The 19,613-nt window shown below is 37.1% G+C and overlaps 3 protein-coding genes across 6 annotated transcripts; 1 reads left to right on the forward strand and 2 right to left on the reverse strand.

Annotated features, from left to right (window-relative positions):
* Window positions 1–932: 932 nt before the first annotated feature.
* Window positions 933–2,424, reverse strand: LOC120014552 (NAC domain-containing protein 6-like). Its single transcript, XM_038866537.1, has 3 exons — window positions 2,138–2,424; window positions 1,764–2,038; window positions 933–1,666 (listed from the first exon to the last, which is right to left on the reverse strand). Exons 1-3 carry the CDS (start codon window positions 2,313–2,315, stop codon window positions 1,217–1,219), a joined length of 903 nt encoding a protein of 300 aa, XP_038722465.1. The 5' UTR covers window positions 2,316–2,424; the 3' UTR covers window positions 933–1,216.
* Window positions 2,425–7,533: 5,109 nt separating this feature from the next.
* LOC119980671 (cytokinin riboside 5'-monophosphate phosphoribohydrolase LOG5-like) lies at window positions 7,534–9,541 on the forward strand. The gene is made up of 7 exons (XM_038823473.1): window positions 7,534–7,764; window positions 7,863–7,960; window positions 8,065–8,095; window positions 8,192–8,291; window positions 8,409–8,479; window positions 8,562–8,705; window positions 8,884–9,541. The coding sequence occupies exons 1-7, from the start codon at window positions 7,648–7,650 to the stop codon at window positions 9,013–9,015; spliced, it is 693 nt and encodes a 230-aa protein (XP_038679401.1). The 5' UTR covers window positions 7,534–7,647; the 3' UTR covers window positions 9,016–9,541.
* Window positions 9,542–10,844: 1,303 nt separating this feature from the next.
* Window positions 10,845–19,569, reverse strand: LOC120006988 (alanine--tRNA ligase, chloroplastic/mitochondrial). 4 transcript variants are annotated; one of them, XM_038857123.1, is made up of 13 exons: window positions 19,278–19,569; window positions 18,651–18,743; window positions 18,341–18,549; window positions 17,197–17,375; window positions 16,957–17,035; window positions 16,490–16,624; window positions 16,262–16,411; window positions 16,012–16,122; window positions 14,979–15,896; window positions 14,465–14,737; window positions 12,702–12,911; window positions 11,832–11,989; window positions 10,845–11,677 (listed from the first exon to the last, which is right to left on the reverse strand). In XM_038857123.1, exons 1-13 carry the CDS (start codon window positions 19,417–19,419, stop codon window positions 11,341–11,343), a joined length of 2,994 nt encoding a protein of 997 aa, XP_038713051.1. In that variant the 5' UTR covers window positions 19,420–19,569; the 3' UTR covers window positions 10,845–11,340. The 4 variants fall into 4 exon arrangements, with proteins under 4 accessions (XP_038713051.1, XP_038713059.1, XP_038713075.1 ...); XM_038857139.1 differs by having other exon boundaries at window positions 11,513–11,677; window positions 11,806–11,989; XM_038857131.1 differs by lacking the exon at window positions 19,278–19,569 and having other exon boundaries at window positions 18,341–18,538.
* Window positions 19,570–19,613: the final 44 nt, after the last annotated feature.

Below are 19,613 nucleotides of genomic sequence, written 5' to 3' on the forward strand. Positions count from 1 at the left end.
TTATATTTTATGATTTTTGTAATAAATTTTGTTATTAGATTTTTACAATAAATTTGATATTATATTAATATTAATAGCAAAATTTATATAAAAATTAAAATAATTACCTTAATATTAATAGTTTATTTTATTATATATATTTTTATTAAATATAAAATGTGAGGCCCACATTAGTTTTTAATATAAGAATATCTTAGCATTTAAAAGTTGGCCCACATCAATTTAATATCAAAAAAATTATAGGCGAAACCGATTTCAAGAAGCTCCGAAATGCCAGCGGTTCCGCTGGCGGGATCCACCCGTTTAGTAAGAGCAACTTCAGTAGTGTTAATTTGTTAGCCCAGTAAAAATTTATATTGGGTCCAACTTCTATTACATAAAACGTCAAGGTAAACACGTCTCTCAATACAACCACATCAACAAAACACATCTCCCAATATAACCAAATCAACAAAACACAAATTCCTATACATTTTCCTTCCCACCCAACATGGTGGCCAACAAATTTTCATGCCCTCCATGTTATCCCCAATAAAACTACACCAAAACACAATCTTTCAATATAAAACACATCTCCCAATATAGCCACATCAGCAAAACACAAAACCCCATACATATTTGTTAGTTCAGACAAAATAAGCAAGTGCTTTAAGGACTAACGCGCTCCTTCTTTTTTGGGCCAAATCGGCAATCATGTTAAGCAAGTAGAAGCCATATGAGATCAAAGTCAATCAATGTAGGATGAAGGTTATGTCATACACTGTAAAATTCACTTCACAATGAAATCAAGGATGGGTTTCGGATTTTGTTGGATGGCTGTCAGACTGTCAGTGACGGAACTGGCAGAGATGCTCGAAGCCACTAGATATCGTCTCAATACGTTTCTATTTAGGCCCATGAAACAAGGTTTCCGTTTCCCCCAATTCACTTGGTTAATGTCCAATGGATGACCCATGGAAAGCACTTATAAAAAGAAACTAAACTTCAAACGAACAAAGTAGGGGGAAAACACAAAGTAGTAGATTTTACTTGGGACTTCAATGAACAACTAGACATGCTTACTCTGCTTCCAAACTTGGGATCACAGTTATTGTCACCCTCTTCTCTTAAAAAACTATGCTCAAACACACTGTTGTTACTGAGCAAGAGGAGATAACACAGCTAGAAAAGTCCTACTAGTTACCTAATTTGCTTCACTGATTATCTACAGAAACCACTAGAAATTGAGAACATTAGCATAAGTCGGAGTGGTAAAATTGTGGAGCCAAGGACTAATTATGGGTGTCAACAAGAATGGGTCTTGGTTCCATTCCAAGCCCATGCACAATTTGGGTACTTGGAGCTCCGGCAACTTTCCAAGGCCCATTGGCAATTTTAGAGAAGACCCATTACTAGTCTCTTGGGCCTGTCCTTTTTTCTCTTCTTCTCCTTCTGCTTCTTGCTTCAAAACCCAATTGGGTTCACAAGTAGGTGCAATTGACTCTTCATGGCAAAATGACATGGTGTCCAATGAAGAGATTTGTGGCGATGATGGTGGAGATGGAGATGAATGGGTTGAAGTATAAGTAATTGAACTAGTTGTCTTCATCTCTTCCTCCATTGCTGCTATCTGCTCCAGGGCTTTCAAGGAAGTTGCCTTCCTGTATATCTTGCACAACACAATGTCCTGCAGTTTTAAGGATACCAATCAAATCAACATAAATTCTTTCCAGACACTAACATATCAAAACCCATCAAGAAGAAGAGACAGAATTATTAAGTACCTTATCAGTAGAGTTGCAAGAATGAGGCAGGCGATACTCATTCATGATCCAATCAGTCTTGCTTCCTCTTGGTGCTCTGCCTCTATAGAAAACAAGAGTCTTTCTAAGTCCAATAATCCTCTTTGGATCAGAGAGGCTAACAATTTTCCTGTCAGAACCAGTTGCCTTCCAAAACCCCTTCTCTGTTGTCCTGTTAGGCCTTCCTCCATTGCCATTTCTCCTGTCTCTTGGGACAAAGAAGTACCACTCCCTCTCTCCATTAAGCTTAGACAATCCTACAAAAAAACATTAACAATTCAATTACTTCTAGTGTATTGAAACATACATGAATATGTAGGCAAGCAATCTATTATAAATTATATATGAATATGTACCTGGCAAGTCCCAAGGATCGTGGAGATAAATGTTACGAATCCCAATTATGTCAAGATGTAAACCCTTGCCATAGATAATGTTTTTAAGGTAGAAATCAAGGAGTTCTTCTTCTGTTGGATGGAATCTAAAGCCTGGAAGTTGAAGCTGTGGTGTCATGATAGTAGTACTAGTATCCATAGTAGTGAAAGGGTGCTGAATGTTTTGATGTTTCTTTTTGTGAAGTGGAGGGAGTATTTATAGTGGTATGATTAATTGCTTTTTTAAGCATGGTTAGTGGGTTTGATTAAGAAGGCAAGCATTACAGAAGGAGACCAAGTCTTGAATAGAAAATTGCAGATGAGTGAGATTGGTTGGATATCATACATTCATATCCCAGAAATGTTGTGGAACCCACACGGTTTTATCATAGTCATTGCAGAAGACTAAAAAAAAAAAACTTTGTGAGATTGACAGTGACAGGTCTATTTTTTTGGCATATCTGCTTGACCTGTTTTATTTTTCTTGTCTTCAAGTCTTGTTCTTCTACTTGGAAATTCCAGGCAAAGAGAGCACCTATATTTTTTTCCAAGTGAAATTTCGACCACATACACACACACTTGAATTGGTTTTCTTTTTGTTTAGTTTTTGGTTCAACAACAACAATCAACATAAGAAAACATTCTATGACAGTTTTTAATTTTCAAACTAGGTAGAAATAAGTGGTCAGTCACTTTTGTCTCTTTAGTGGTATATGTGATAGAAGATTATGTTGAATTGGTCATACTAGCTAATTCGGTGTCTGCCTTCAAATTTTACTCTCAAATGATCATCATCATATGCTTACTCTTGTGTAAAGAACTCAAATTTCTACATGTTGGACTAGGTGGGTTTTTCTTGTTCTTTGTAACATAAATGAGGATTTTTTTTGGGTAGGAATAATCCACAGTCAATACTTTTCGATTGGGTTCTAGATTAATCCTTCGAGCCCACACAATGGTTCATAAACCACGAGTGTCAGCTAAACTCATGAAAAATCTACGACGACGGAACAAAGTCGTGCTTGCCTTTGGCCCAAAGCAGACAATATGAGTTTGTAGTGTTTTTGATTTTCTAACAAGGTATCGTAACTAAGACTCAGTCCATTTAAACATGACATCTACCTGTCCACTTGTTAGGTTTGGCATAACCCAGCCAATAAGTGCGAGGGAGTGGTAGGACTTTATCTTATATCGGATTGACATAACTCAACAAGTGACATACAAATACAAGCAAATGTCCAGTCCCTCTCACACAATTAACGTATTTTCTGGGCCTAAGAAGAACAAAGTCATTTTATACATTTGGCTCAAAGCGGACTATATTACTTTCATGACAGGCAGGCATGAAAGTAAGAGATGTTGGTTTAGGATTTATATATGTTGAGCTGCCTCAAATTGGTTTAAGAAGTAAATTATATTAAAACAAAAAAAAGTGTGGGTGTGAAGTTTTTATCCTCTCAATTACTAGGAAAGCAACCCATTACCTACCAATACATATGTTACCAACAACACCCTTTGCTTCTCAATTTCAGAATTCTCCAAATATATATATATAGAATTCTGAAAGCAGCATATAATAAGATTAGGGATACATCTGATTGGTAAATCAAGTAATTAATCAATTAATCAACCCTTTAAAGCTGCTTTAATCATAATATTACATTGAGTTAGACATCAATTAGTGCAACATGTAAGCATATATACATATATATATTGATACATAAGTGGTGGGTCATATTTTCTTTAGAGGGGGATGTCCAACATCAATGGAGAAAAACTAGGTATATAGATATAGTCCTCCTATATGTATATGTAAATGTATATATAGATTTGTTACAGTTCAAAGCAACTCCGCGTTGTCTGCATAAGATTTTTGTGTAGAAAAAAAATAAATACTTTTTGAGGGACAATTTGACTTGGAAGTCGTCTCTAAAGACCTCAAAAGTCATTCCTCTTTTTGTAGGTAATAACCATGATTTTTTGATCAATGAAGACTTCAAATTTCTTCTAGTAATATCATATATATATATATACCCTTTGCCACTATTTGCCTAACAATAAATTTCTTTTAATTAATGAAAATTCTGATTATACAGGACAATCTTACAGGTAGTTTTCCATGAAACTTCCTATAACTTTTTTGGTTCTTCTGGGAAATGAATATTCCTATAGAATCTCACTGCTTTTTTCGTGGAAGAATTACATAATATGATTGTTTAACTAACTAATTATTGAAAGCTTGAATTCTTTCTGTTTCTGTCAAAAAATAATAATAAAGAAGTTTCTTTTTTTTTGTATGGAAATAAAGAAGTTGATATGTCAATAATGATGCTGAAAACACAAAAATGATTATATAATCAGGAGATGCAATTCCTAGCAACCACATGAGAATGGAATCTTATTTTCATGGTAATTTTGTTATTACTTTCATAATAGTCTAAAGAAAGTTTCTACTAGGCTAAGCCCATTAAAATGGTAAGTCAATACGACTATATATATATATATATAGAAACATAATTTTTTTAATTAATCGATATATTATTTAATTGATAAATTAATAATTTTTATAGTGGTTAAAAATTTTAATTTATCAAGGTATTCTTTATTTTTTCCAAAACATTGAATTTACAGCATATCTCACATATTTATTGGCATCTTTGACAATCGTTGATATCTCTTAATGATATTGACAATAACTTTGATTGGTATTGTTAGGTGAATCTAATGAGCTACAAGATGCATGCAAGAGTGTGTGACGGGGTTAATTCTAATTTTGACTTGTGTGGATAAATAAAATGACACATGTCGGGTATGCGATATAGTTACGCACAATCATTCACTGAATTAATTAAATGCACTACCCTCATTGATTAATATGGGTCTGGGCCTAACTCTCAGTCCACTCATCAAACCCATGAAATATGAGATATTGAGATACGTATAACGGAGCTTCAGGCCCAACTTCAAAAAGAACGGGTTATAATTTGTAAGCCCAAGCCCACTTGCAGTCATTAAACTCAAAACTCTCTCTTTGCATAATGCATACGCCATTGCCAATGATTCTGAACCCAGAAAACACGTTACATGTATGAGAGGTGAAATGACTTTATTTATATACCATTCAATTAAGTTCTACCAATTCGATATAAAACATTAGTCTTAGAAATCCCCAATCCCCAAACTGAGGCCCTCAACCATGTCAGTAGGTAGAAAGTTTGAACAATGTGTATTATGGTTAATCCTTGGTTAGTCTATTATTGTGTTGTTCAGGTGCAAACTAATGATTAACAGAATCTACTATATGTGGCACTATATATTTATTCTATTAACTGTAGGTCGATCAGTTGTAATTAATTTTTTTTTTGATTATGTACGTGGAATCACATAAATGAGTATTTAATAATGTACACACGATGATGCAAGCAATGCAAATGGCGGCCATTGAAATCATGATTCATGATTCCGCCGCTGGGCTCTTTATTGCCACTCTTTTAATGGCTTTTATAGTCTTCAGTCATTTTGTTTTGATAAGCATAAATATAGTCATTAATACACTCGACTAAGTGGTTTAGAAAGGAACACACTAGCCACTAACTAGCACAAGATGAAAATAAAACAACGAGGCCGAACAATACCATCGAGAAGCTAGGTATGCAATATAGGAACAAGAGAGGTGTCGCAAGACGCGAACACTTCTATCATGTTTGGCTAAGATGTCCACGTCAATACCCACTCCGTTAATTTTTGCAATTAAGGCACGATTTATCGAAAGAAAAAAAAAATGATTTCCACATGTGAGCACGCTACAGGAATATATCCCAAATGTGTAATCTATAAGTAACAAGTTTCTTTATGTGAGTGTAACTTCTGCATAAGTTTGTACAAAACCCCAGCACAATCGCTCTATATTGTAGGGGAAATCATAAGTTGCTAAAAGAGCCCATCACAATCACCATTCCACTCTAATAACTGGTTTGCTTCGATCACACTTATTATGACTTGTAAACCAAATATCAAACGAAATTATCAATCATATGTCCCTTCAAATTAAGAACTCTGAGGTTACGTGTGAGTTCTTATAATTTTGACTTATGGAGGCAGGCCTTTTCATGCATGGCTGCTACTTGCCACCTTGAAGCCTCAAATCTCTTAATTCATGATTTTAATAATTAATTGTCTCTTTATTGTGTCCAAAGACACAAAGGTGGCGCGTGGTTACTTTTTGTGTAATTTTAATGACCAAATGACGTGACGTATCATTATTGAAACTTTTGTCATAAGCCCAATGGAATGTCTTGTTGAGCCTCTTTCATATGCAAAATCTATCCCCACGCGCCACCTTGAGGGGTTGCCCAGCATTGATTGGGTGAAAAAGGCACCGGCACATTTTATGTACTTGGTGTCTAAACAACTCCTCTACAACTGAGGTTCTCAAAGGTCAGTTTGTCAAAGCTATATCATCGATTGGGTGGTATTCAAATTTTGGAGTACTTCTATTCTTTAACTTAACAAAAAAATGTCTAAAATTGAATTACACTTGTCCAAAGAATTAGTCGGCTCAAACTTTGGACACACTTATTTTAGAACATATATTTTATGACAACTGATATATTTACAGATTTTGACGATAGATGGGTTTCCCTTTCCCATCTGAATTGGGTTTTGGTCGGGTATTTTCTAATCCAGGTTTAGGTTATTGAGAAGTTGGGTTGTAATTTCCCCATATTCTATAAAATGCTCTCAGATTTATCAAAAAGAAGAATGAATCTTTTATAGAGAAATCATGAGCTAATTCAAAAATTTTATGTGTTTTTTTAAGGCTTTTATGGAGAGCTTACTTGTGGCTTGTGAGATTGCTTTAGTGTGTGAACAAAAAGGCTATGGAGTGGGCTGTAAAAAGGCTAAGGCCTTTAATTGGTTCCCTAAATTAAATTATGTGATTAATAAGTTATCAGCAACTCATCAGAGCCCGATCATATCACTTCAATGGACATGCCTCTTCCTTTTTCATTCCTCTCATGCCTCTATTTTATATAACAAAAAAGTAAATATCTTGATTTGATGTAGATAGATAGCGTAGCCCTGCTGCTCTCAGTCTCAGCCATCCAGTTATGATTTCGTGCATTAAAATCCCCACAACACAGAGAAACAGAGCGAGGGAAGGGATTGGATAAGGTCTATTGTTCCAAAGGAAGAACACGGAAGCTCTATATTCTGGCATTATAGGGACACCTGTCAACGAGCTCTGTTCCGCCCTTTCTGCTTTCCTTTTGTAATATTCACCTTTTCAATTTATTTTATAAACCCAATTTTGATTTATATGATTTTTATATTTGTTTCATGCATGTGCGCCTATATATATGGTGCGAGATGGTACTTTAGCATCCACAGTGCAACGCACGCGCACCTAACTAACGCTCTCTAGCAGAGGCACAAGTCAATTTGATACTTGTAGCAAACAGGTTGTGAACGTAACTTACAGGTAGTGGGAAATGGAAGGCAAACTTGTGAAGAACTCTAGATTCAAGAGTGTGTGTGTTTTCTGTGGTAGCAGTACTGGGAACAGGGACTGCTACAGAGATGCTGCCATTGATTTAGCTAAAGAGCTGGTATCTGTTACATTAAATATCTTGTTTGATATTGCGTTAATTTTCTGAGCTATCTCTAAAACCCGTTAATGGGTTCTTCTTTCTTCTTGTTCATTAAGGTGTCTCGGAGGCTTGATCTTGTGTATGGTGGAGGGAGCATTGGATTGATGGGGTTGGTTTCTCAAGCTGTTCACAGAGCTGGTGGACGCGTTCTTGGGTGGGTATTACAGAACTCAGGAATCCAATGAATCTGATATATATTGCGTTTGTTTTCGTTTGTTCGATATTTGCCTAAATTTTATTGTTGGGATTTTGCTACAGGATCATACCCAGATCTTTGATGTCTAAGGAGGTAAAGCAATAGTCAATGTAGTCTTCAAAGTTTGGTCCTTTCATGCTTCTTTATCTCTAAAGATTTCATTTTTATCATTTTGTCTTGGAGCCATAGATAACTGGTGAAACCGTTGGAGAGGTAAGGCCAGTGGCAGACATGCATCAAAGGAAAGCTGAGATGGCCCGCCACTCTGATTGCTTCATTGCCCTACCAGGTCCCCCGTCTCTTTCATTCCATCAAACAGAGTTTCACTTTAAGCTTCTTTTCTTTTTTTGGGTTTTCTAGACCGTCGAGATGATTCAGTCTTTGATTATATTCACTTGGATTTCAGGTGGGTATGGAACTTTGGAGGAGCTATTGGAAGTGATCACTTGGGCTCAACTGGGTATCCATGATAAGCCTGTAAGTATATGCAAATACTGATATACATACCCAGATTTTTTTTCATGAAAAACTTCGCTTCAACTTTTTGAGTGTTATCCAGGTGGGTTTGCTTAATGTTGATGGTTACTACAACTATCTCCTCACTTTCATTGACAAAGCTGTGGATGATGGCTTCATCAAGCCTTCCCAGCGTAACATCTTTGTCTCAGCAACAAACGCCAAAGAACTTGTTCAGAAACTAGAGGTGGGTTTTGCATCATCTTTTTTCAGTTCAGAAGGTGTTTGTTGTTTTGCATGTGGGAAAGACAATCTGGTTTTACAGAAAGAATCTTACTTAGTTTGCCATCTTGGTGTCTACCTTTTTCTGTGTAATGCATGTTTGCTTGTAAATGATGACATTTGTTTTTTTTTTCTTAAATCAGGAGTATGTTCCTGTACATGATGGAGCCATAGCAAAGGCTATGTGGGAAGTTGAGCAGCAGCAACCACCAACACCACCATTGCAACAGGTGGGGTTCAATGCTACCACTTTACAGACTAAAATAGCTCTATAAAGGCCAGTCCTAACAAAGGTAGAACATAAAGGAGATGAAAAGAAAGTTGTTTCCAGGCATTATTGCTTTTGGGTAGTCTGATTTTGAGTCATGCACCAACCATTTCATAATGGTTTGTGTGGGGTGTAAGTGACTTATTAGTGATTAAAGCATGAACCTTGACATCCTTTTTTGTTGTGCATTGTCAATGATGAAAGAAGAAAAGTTAGGTTATGGACTTGGGCAGTTGGGATTATCTATTAACTATTAAGCTTGTATTTAGAGCCTTGAATTATATATATGTACAAGAAGAATGGCATATAAGGAACAAGAAGAAAAATCCAAAATGCGCCAGCTTTATTCTCAATGCGACAGTTTTCTTGCTCCGGCATGCCCCTTCTGTGGCAACCATTGAATCTCCCTTCTTTTTCCTAGGTCATCTGCAAATTTTACGAAAGTGTTCTGTAATGAGTTATGACATGCAAGTTGCATCATTTGGTGTCCTTGAATTGCTGCTGATGAATATAGGGGACAAGTTGGACTCCTTTCTTCAGACATTGCATTTGGTTGGCTTGACGTGGGTCCTCTGAATGGATTTTTGTTCCTGTTTTGTGCTGCGCACCTACTTTTCAGATTAGTTGGATGAGAGCTTCATTTTAGAGGGCCTCGTTTACCTGAATTTGGACTAGAAAATTATGAGCGACATTGTAAAATTTTGAGACAGTCATTTTAGTTGGCCTGGAATCTATAGTTTACTGATAAAGAGTGATGGTTATGTTTAATTGCTTTGATTTCGACTGCCCAAGTAGTAGTGGCTTGAGAGGGACCCAAGGAAAGCTATCCATTGATGGGGGTGGTTGCTGTTTGGCACTAATTCCATTTGTCTGGTCCCAGAAGGGCATAACCAAGGGGGTACCCTCAAGAGAAGTATGAAAGGTCCAGGTTTTTGGGGCATGTGAGGGGGGGGGGGGGGGGGGGACTGTAGTACTGACGGAGAGAGTCAGCAAACACAGTTGGGGGACCGGTCTAGTTTTTGTGGCTATCCTGTTAGCCTCTGCGTGTGTGTGGCTGCTCTATCAGTTTTTGAGTCCTTTTGGCCTCTGGCTTTGGCAAGGGCAATAATGGCATATAGAGTGAGTGCAGTGCAGCGCCTTGCTGTTGCTGGTCCTATTTCCATTTGATTGTTATGTGTACACAGGAACAGGGGTTATTCTCTTTTTACCAAAAAATGGTGGGGGGGACCGGTATATATGCTATTTGAGGAACAAGCAGGAGAAGGAACAAATTGTGTCTAGGTTTGGAGCAAGATATGCAATTTATGCTTCTTAAATTTTAAGGATTGTACTGCATGCCTAGTCTTATTTAGCTAAGTACTTCAAAAACTATTGTGTATATGTAGCTTGGAAGCACACAAGTGTTACAGGAACTGTGTTTGTGTTTCCTATGTGCCCTACTGAAGTTTTTTCTGTCCCAACATTTAAAGGCATTGTCATGTACAGTGTCTTTTTCTTTTTGGTTGCCACTACAGTCTATATATTAGCCCATTGGCACCAGACCAGGGCCCTCACATTGGTAAATAGACTCAACGTCTCTTATATTACTAGATTGGATGTTTGTCATTAAGATTTAAGACTGTAATGACTTCTATTGCAGGTCTAACTCATCATTAAAAAAGTTTTAATGATTTCTACTGCAGGGCCCTAACCCTCATTTACACTATTAATAACTTAGCCCAGCCCACTTTGGCCCACTGACTGATCGAACTCACTTTTAAATACTGAATACACTTCTCAAAGATAAGAGATCAAAATCATTAGTCCACAAATTCATTATTTCTTTGTCAATAATGATAACATTAACAGAGTTGCTTTTATTATAAATGAAAGTAAATCTGAATATTGCCAATCATTATAAGTAAAATAGTTTTTGTAAGTTCTTGCAATATCATCAACATGGTGGTGGCATAGCCAAAAATGCACACCATCTTCTGGTCAATCGGCAAGACATGTTATAGCTCCACCCAAAAACCTAAACATCAATCTCTAAAGTAATAACTTCTCTTTGTTTATATCTAAGAGAGAGACTGATGCTGTCCAGTAACTGCTCATCGACGATAACCCTCCCTTTAACATTCTACTGACCATGCAACAGTGAACCCCCACCTCCTCAGCTGGAAGCAGATTCAGTATCTTTTTCACATATTAACACCACATTGTTTCCCTACTTTGATGCCATATGTACTTGGAAGAATTATACACCAGAAAAGTAGAAGGTAGAAGGTAGAAGGTAGAAGGTAGAAGGTCTTCCTTGTAATATTCACCATGTACTCATGTGAGTATATGATTTTCAGCTTGCCTTCTCAGTTAGTATTGACATTAGATCTGCTCTAGCTTTTTCTAGAGCACTTGATAAATTCTCAGGCTTCCTCCCACCAGCCTGGGCAAAATTGGGCCTGCCACCTCCGCCTCCACCACACAACTTAGCTATAGGCCCTACAAATTTTCCAGCCTGAATGCCCAGATCAACAACCCCTTGAGAAAATGCAGCAACTAAACTCACCTTCCCCTCATCCGGACAGGAACCTAAGACCACAGCTGCTGGATCTTCTAGCGTGTCCATCAGATATTCAGCGGCACTTTTAAGTGAGTCAGCATCAGTATCATCCATGCACTCAACTAGTACCCTGATAAGGATTTATTTATAAAAGAAAAATCAGAATCATTGATTTGCTGGAATACTTGGTAAAACTGTGCGTAATTACTTACTTATTTTAGGAAAATCAACTTTAGTGAACAAACTTTGATCATGTACCTCTGCATAACTTAGCAAGCAACTACCTGATGGTCCGGGAGGTTCCAATTGTTGCTGCCTTGCTTGCAATAATGGATGCCCTGTACGTTGCCGCCTTAGCACGCAGAGCAGAAACTTCATTTCTTGTTATTCGTAGCTCTTCTAAAAGATTGTCCACTCGAGTGATTACTTCTTCAGCTTTTACCTTTCAAAAGAAACAAATGGATGCCTAAAAATTGCTTGATGAACTCATAGTTTGAGTAATGGAGCCAATATAAAATGCTTTTAATACATATTGTACCAAGCCACATTATAAAAATTTTCGAATGAAGACAAATTGTCAATGAAATGCTTTCACTGGTACGCATCCAACAATTTTCCTTAACGTATTGGGATTCTCAACTTCGCACTCTTAATAAAAAAATTACAGAAACTCATCCTCTTGAAAGTCGAGGAATTAAAGGTTAACCATGTTGTAAAGTGATGAGAGTAATGGAGATCTAATCATCGAATAACAAGATCGTCACCAAGGAAAAATCCAAGAGTAGGCTACCTGATTTTAAATTTCTTTATCACAAGGTCAAAAAAAACTAATGCTGACAAAACTCTTCACAATATAAAAAGGGACAAATCGCAACTGTGTTGAGCTTAAAATTGGGGCAGATGTGACAAAATTTAGACAATTAGTGCCATGAGTATTATCATGTGCCCAAAATCACTCACACAATATAGGTTAAAAAACTTCCAAAGACAGACTCTGAAACTTGTAGTTTAAACAACAAAGCCCATATACAATGCACAAAAATCCATACTGTGCCAAGCCAAATGATAAAAAGAACAAAAGGAAAACAAATTATAAATGGTAATTTAAGATCATACATAGACAAATCGTAGAATTGGACACAGGGAGCACATACTTTCAGAGTGGAGCATAGCTGTTTCATATAGAGATCTCTGGAATTTATGTATTCGATGAAAGCTTCACCAGCCACGGCTTCTATACGCCTTATGCCAGATGCAATGCCTTGCTCTGAAATTATCTTAAACGCACGTAATTCAGAAGTGTTGCCAACATGGGTCCCACCACAAAGTTCCATGGATACTCCTGGAACCTCTACAACACGTACCTGAAACACATAATAAGGAGACATATAAGCTTATTCCTTATAAAAAAAAGGAAAAAAAAGGAAGATATAATAAGTTAAATTTCCAATGGTTTCTCCAAATTTCTTTGGCGTCCAAAGGTCAAATGAGCTTGATATAATAAATACAACTTCCTTGTTTTCAGAGTTGAGCATGGCTAGCAATTCTGATATTTTCTGGCAACGCTGGAAGATCAAAAACTGACTAGGTCTGTGTATAGTTGAAGAGCAATACTGTTATCATTTTAGTGGAAACCTTGGGAGTGGCTTTTCTGCCAATTTCCTCTTTGTGTAGTGCAAAAGGCTCGTGTATAGTTGAAGAGCAATACTGTTATCATTTTTTTCCACATTCTTGCTGAACCCAATCCAAATCATAATCTATCCCTGATCACAGTCATAGATTATGAATCTACACGTCAACCTAAGCAAAATATGGGGTATAACCAATACTTTTCTTCACTGTTGCATTGCTAATCTTCTATAATGAAATCAATGCAGTGGCTAAGCTCCCAAACACCATTTTGGCACAGTCACACTACTCCTTTGGCCTACACTGTTTATATCATACAAAAGAAATTCCTTTTTGCAACATGAAAAGTTTAATTTTTTTTTCTAATAATAAATTATTAATTCAGGTACATCTTTTCTGTGAGCTACTATGCATTATTCTCTTTTTTTCTATCTTAAATATGGTCCAAGAAGAGTTCCCTAAGAAGGTGTGGATTGTTAACTTGATTCCAAAGATGAAGAATACAGATAGCCAAGAACCAAAGAACTTAGAAATATGTTATTAGATAGTAAAATGTACTAAAAAAGGAAAATACAGCCGTTTATAGTAGCGCAACCATAATTGCCAAAATACTCTAACAGGGATTACATCCAGTTGATCCAGTTATAGAGTGAACCTGCTCAACTTGAAGAAATTGTGCCCCCTGGATGTTGAGGTTGCCACTCTAATTACAGGAAACATTAAGTTTGTGAATGTTTTTTTACATCATTTTCTAACCATCCTAAGACTGCTCAGTAGTTTTCATAATGAATAGAATATTTACTGCCGCCAAAAGACCATTTTAGCAGTTCCATCGATAACCTTGATCTCTGAGAATTACTGGATCATCAAACGTATTCTTGTTCAGCCACTCCCACTAGCATTACGGAAAGCATGCACTTTGCAAGGAAGATGCGGAGAAAGAAGAAATAGTCAAAGGAGCTTACCTGATTATGACCTGATTTCCTCTTCATCTGGATAAACAAATCCGTAATTTCTCTCCAATATATATAACTCTGAGAAGGGAATTTTTAATATGTTACCTTAAGCTACCAATTTATCATTCTACTGAGATTTCACTTGTTTGAGGGTATTTAACCAGCTTGTCAACTAATGCCCTAAAGAAAAAATAGTGGCACAAGACTTCCTATTCAACAATGCACAATCCAAATGAACAAGTCAATATATAATCAGAATTCAAATAAGATGAAGCAGCCTAGATAAAGAAATTGAAATTAGTTCATTGTTAGATATCCAATGTACCACAAACCTGTTCTCCATATTTTTCACCAAACATTGCAATAGCCCCAGCTTCTTTTGCATCAGCAAGAGGCATCACTTTTGTTTGTAGAATTGTTGCATCACCAATCCATCCATTTATCAATCTTTCAATTTCCTCAAGTTCCGTGTCCAGGGGGGGTCGATGAAAGTTGAAATCAAACCTGAGACGATCAAAAGCCACCAATGAACCTGCTTGTGATGTTTCCTGGCCAACAACTTTCTTAAGAGCAGCTTGCAACAGATGAGTAGCAGTATGGTGAACCTGCAGAATGCGAAAGAAACTATAATATAAAAAAAGTTAGAAAAACATGAACGCTTTCTGCATATTAATACTTTACAAACTATGACCATTGGCTTCTCTGATTTACAAGTAGAAACGGTTTAGAAACAAGCCGGATAAATAAGTCAGGATTTTACTATAACTCAAGCAATATGCATATTGCACTTCAAACTTCTATATTGGGTGATTACCAATTTGCAATAGTTAACTCACAAGCCCATACCTTAGCCCGCTGCCTCATATTTGCATCTACTGCTGCTTCCACTTCTCTACCAATTTCTATGACTCCCTCTCTGATTATTCCCTTATGAACAAACACATTACCAAAAGATTTCAGGACATCTTTAACTTCTACTATTGCACTTCGTCCATTTTCGCCTTCAGTTACATATAGAAAACCTTGATCACCAATTTGACCACCAGATTCAGCATAAAATGGGGTCCTGTTTAGTAAAACTTCTACATCGTTTCCTTCAGAAACCTGTATCACTGGTTTCCCATTTACCATGAGGCTTTCCACAACTGCTCTTGCTGAAAGGGTGTCATATCCTAGAAACTCCGTGTCAGGAATATTTTCCGCGAGATCAGCATCATTTCCAACAACCAGCTTAACAACATTGTGTGCAGCCTGTGACTGACGCCTTTGGTTTTCCATCTCAATATCAAAACCGTTCATATCTACATGGACACCATTTTCTTCTGCCACTTCTTTTGTTATCTCTACTGGAAAACCATAAGTGTCATACAACAGAAACGCATCTTTTCCAGATAAGCAGGGTACTGTTCCATTTTCTTGTGCACTTGACAATGCCTCTGCCAACATTTCATTAAGCAACTTTTCTCCTCTCTCCAATGTCTGCACAAAACGAAGTTCTTCCCTTTTCAACTCCTCCATAATGTGGAATGCTCTGGCCTTCACATCTTCATCAATATGGGTGCTCAATTCTATTACTTTTTCTGCAATTACCGGTAAAAAAGCTCCTTCAGGATTACCAACACCATCACCCCTGATGCCCAGCAACCTGCCAGTACGAACAGCCCTTCTAATGAGCCTCCTAACCACATATCCCCTACCAATATTTGATGGGACTACCCCATCAGATATGAGATACACGATTGCACGTAGATGATCTCCTATAATCTGTGGAGGCAAAAAGAAAATTTACTGGATTTCACATGTTTGCAATAGGAATAGAAATACTATCTACCGCGACAATTTTTTTTTGAATTCACTGTAGTTATGAATGAAAACATACTTTAAGACTTGTTTTTGTGTGATCATCAGCAAGAGAGTATGAGACATTCGCCAATTCTGAAATCTTCTCGATAATTGGATAGATTAAGTCAGTCTCGTAATTATTTGGAACCTGCGAGAAGTTTTAAGTTGAATAAATACATATAGAGAAGCAGAAATTGCAATAGATGTGTGCCAAAGGAGAAAGGGTAAAAAAAAAATGACACGTAAAGTCATATCTACTTCTCTATCATGCTGCTGCAGAACTATACCTTCTGAAGGATGCGAGCCATACGCTCCAGGCCAAGACCAGTATCTATGTTCTTCTGTTTTAAGGGTTCCAGCGATCCATCATCCTTTTTATTAAATTGCATGAAAACTAAATTGTAGAACTCTATAAATCTTGTATCATCTCCTAGATCCTGAAAATTAATAATCCAATATATAAAAAGACGAGAAAAAGAATAAGCTGGAGTCACTTGAACTCATCAAACGCTTACTGTGTTCAAAATTCCCCTCTCCGGATGGAAGTCGTAGTAAAGCTCAGAGCAGGGGCCACAAGGACCAGTGGGACCACTGGCCCAAAAGTTGTCGTCCTCCCCCATCCTCTTTATACGCTCAATAGAAACTCCCACCTATCACAAAATTAAAACTGCTGACAAACTACAAAAACCAGAAGTCGAGGAATACAATGGGATGGTGATATGCTCTCCAAAGAAAGTGTCCAACTAGATGTGATAGAAACTAGGCTGTATTGCAAGAAATATTAAACTAAAACAGTGGTGTTCCTAAGAGTGCAATAGAAAACAAGAAAGAAATGGAAGAAAATGATAAAAATGGAGATGAAATAAAATTACAAAGTGAACAGTATTCCTTGAGAGAAAGATGTCAGCTTTAAATATGAAACATTTGATCAAGCCTAACCTCCAAAAATATTAAACAGTTGATGAAACCTTGACTGGCCTACCTCGTTATGCCATATTTCAAATGCTTCATCGTCATCTTCATATATGCTAATCCATAATCTTTCAGCTGGCAAACCAAATCTGCACACACAAACAATTGACGTACATTAAGTTTTCCTTTGTTCTTTGTAAGAAAGACAATGAATCCAGGAAAATGAAAATGCCATTATGTTCAAGTTAGGCGCACAAATGATTCATCTGAAGCTTCACAATCCAATAGCATTATTAAAATTCAAGCATACTCCACAGTTGATAGCTCCCATGCCCATTTGATTGCATCTTTCTTGAAGTAATCTCCAAAACTGAAGTTTCCAAGCATTTCAAAAAATGTATGATGTCGGGTTGTTCGACCCACATTCTCCACATCATTTGTTCGTATGCACCTTTGTGCAGTCGTAGCACAAGGTACTTGCCTGGGGACCTGAAAACAGACTGCTACTGTTGTTAAACGGGCTCAGAATTCTAATTGAAAAGATAAAGATAATTCTATATAGAATTCACAGATTCTAGACCACAAAATATTCACTAATTTATCACTATGCTAGCAGAATACACGAAGGTGCAAAGACTGCAATATATAAACGAAAGTGTGCCATTGGGAAACCAGCATGATGGCATAACACTTCCCCATTTACTTTTAAGAAAAAAGAAGAAAAAGATGAAAAGGTGTAATTTCATAAACAACAGTGTAGTACTCCCAGCATTGAAGACAATACATATGCTTGAAGATAAATGCTGTAATCTCATGGTTTTCTGCCTCTCTGGCTCTAATTTTCATCTCTAGTATGAAATGCGAGTATGCCTGTGTGGAAGTGTATGTATATATTCATTCTACCCACAACCATGCAGAATGCTGAACCAGAAACAATACTGTTTGTCCCAAGAGCTTGTAATATGCTTTTACAAACTGCAACACTGAAGCAATGCAATTGAAAGAAAAAAAAATTAAATAAATGAAAGAACACAAGATGAAAAAAGGTCACCCGGAGTGGTTATAGGGTCCCGGAAGAGCAGATGCACGTAATGTTTGATCACCCACTGTGCAGGTGCTATTTAAAATTTGTGAGATCAGATTGCAATGAAGTAACTCAATCTCTATCCTAACACTCATACAAGTATACAACCTTCGAGAGAGAACTGATAATAAGTGAACTAAGATGATCTGGCAGGATTTCCAGATTATGGACGGAAAAAATTACCAATGTCGATGGTGATGCATATAAAAGAAATATAACAATATAAAAAATTCCATAACAATATATTAAATTCCATAAGTTATGGGACTGTGAATTTAGTGGTATCCACTATCCACGTCATTCAAATGCTGCTGGAAGATGATTTGATTGGATACCTGCATTTAGGTCACGCAAGACAGAATGTGGTTACCTTTCCAAGGAATATAGGCTTAAATTGAAGCATTCCAGCAATGGTCAGTAATACTGTGGGATCATCCGGCACAAGAGAAGCACTTGGAAGGACCTTATGGCCACGGGCAGCATAGAAATCAAGAAATCGACGGCGTATGGAATCTCCACTCATGGACAGATCCTTGGACTTATTCTCCGTTAACTCATCATTTACCGGCTGAACAGATGCTGAAAAGCAACCAGTCAAATGTGCTATGGTTCATAGATTGAAGCCAAAGAACGATATCCTCCTAGCTCTTATTAAAAATTCTAAAGTCAACAACAAAAACCTGATGAACATCTCACTCTAATCTGTACACAGCGTGCTCTTTCCAAAATACACTTTTGATAACAAATTCCCATAGTTCTTCTTGTAACAGATCCTGCAAATCCCCAGAGGCCTAATGTTAGAAATCAATGTCTAAAACAAAACAATAAAATCCTACGGATAAAATAAAGTCAATAAGAAAGACAAAATAAACATGCAAGCACATTCACGAGCCTACACACTCGCATAGCTAATCCACAAAACGGGGCTGGCAGAAGGCAGCGATTAACTCAAACTAACGAAGTAAGCCTACGGAGCATGGGCAAAAAATTTAGACCCTAGAGCCAGAATTACTCAAGACACTCACAATAGAAACAAATCACGGTTGAACAATCCCAATCATTATTGTATGTAAAAGTACTGAATAATATCCTTTCTGCTTCCTACGTAGCTAAAGAGCCCAGACAAAGCTTAACTTACAACGAAGACCCGTCAACAAACATTTTCTGTGCTAAAGACCATCAAAGCAAGAGGGAACAAACAGAGCCACTAAATGGGTGAGTGACAAAAATCCATTTAGAATCTCAATTGGGAACCTTTACAATACTCGTCAAAAGGGAACATAGAAGCTGAGGAATAGCTCATTTACCTGTAGAGAAGACAGACTTGCAATTATGTTGGAACAAGAAGGTTGATTTGGGATGTGGCGTGGTTAACGAAGGAAATGGATAGATAGATTTCCCGCCATGGATAGAGTTCACAGTGTATGGTGTCAGTTTCAGGCCTTTCATGGCTAACTTCTCTTCCAATACCTGAATATCCTCTGCTTTTCAAACTGGTATAATGCACAAAGGGAAAATGAAAAAAGACGCAGATAAGCCTTTACGTATCCAGACTCTCCACAGGCCACATATTGATTTCCCCTTAAATCTTCTCTTCAATTTTTCTTGTGCGCTGCTCCTTCTGCAGTCTATCCCACCCTGTT

Source organism: Tripterygium wilfordii, chromosome 2, assembly GCF_013401445.1.
Source record: "Tripterygium wilfordii isolate XIE 37 chromosome 2, ASM1340144v1, whole genome shotgun sequence".
Lineage (NCBI taxonomy): Eukaryota > Viridiplantae > Streptophyta > Magnoliopsida > Celastrales > Celastraceae > Tripterygium > Tripterygium wilfordii.

Coding starts and splice junctions, on each gene's coding strand:
- LOC120014552 (XM_038866537.1), bottom strand. CDS start 2,315: ATGGATACTAGTACTACTATCATGACACCACAGCTTCAACTTCCAGGC. Junction 2,039..2,137: donor CGATCCTTGGGACTTGCCAG/GTACATATTCAT, acceptor GTTTTTTTGTAG/GATTGTCTAAGCTTAATGGA. Junction 1,667..1,763: donor CTTGCAACTCTACTGATAAG/GTACTTAATAAT, acceptor TTAAAACTGCAG/GACATTGTGTTGTGCAAGAT.
- LOC119980671 (XM_038823473.1), top strand. CDS start 7,648: ATGGAAGGCAAACTTGTGAAGAACTCTAGATTCAAGAGTGTGTGTGTT. Junction 7,765..7,862: donor TTGATTTAGCTAAAGAGCTG/GTATCTGTTACA, acceptor TTGTTCATTAAG/GTGTCTCGGAGGCTTGATCT. Junction 7,961..8,064: donor GCTGGTGGACGCGTTCTTGG/GTGGGTATTACA, acceptor ATTTTGCTACAG/GATCATACCCAGATCTTTGA.
- LOC120006988 (XM_038857123.1), bottom strand. CDS start 19,419: ATGAAAGGCCTGAAACTGACACCATACACTGTGAACTCTATCCATGGC. Junction 18,550..18,650: donor TAGAGTGAGATGTTCATCAG/GTTTTTGTTGTT, acceptor GTTGCTTTTCAG/CATCTGTTCAGCCGGTAAAT. Junction 15,897..16,011: donor ACACAAAAACAAGTCTTAAA/GTATGTTTTCAT, acceptor TTGCCTCCACAG/ATTATAGGAGATCATCTACG.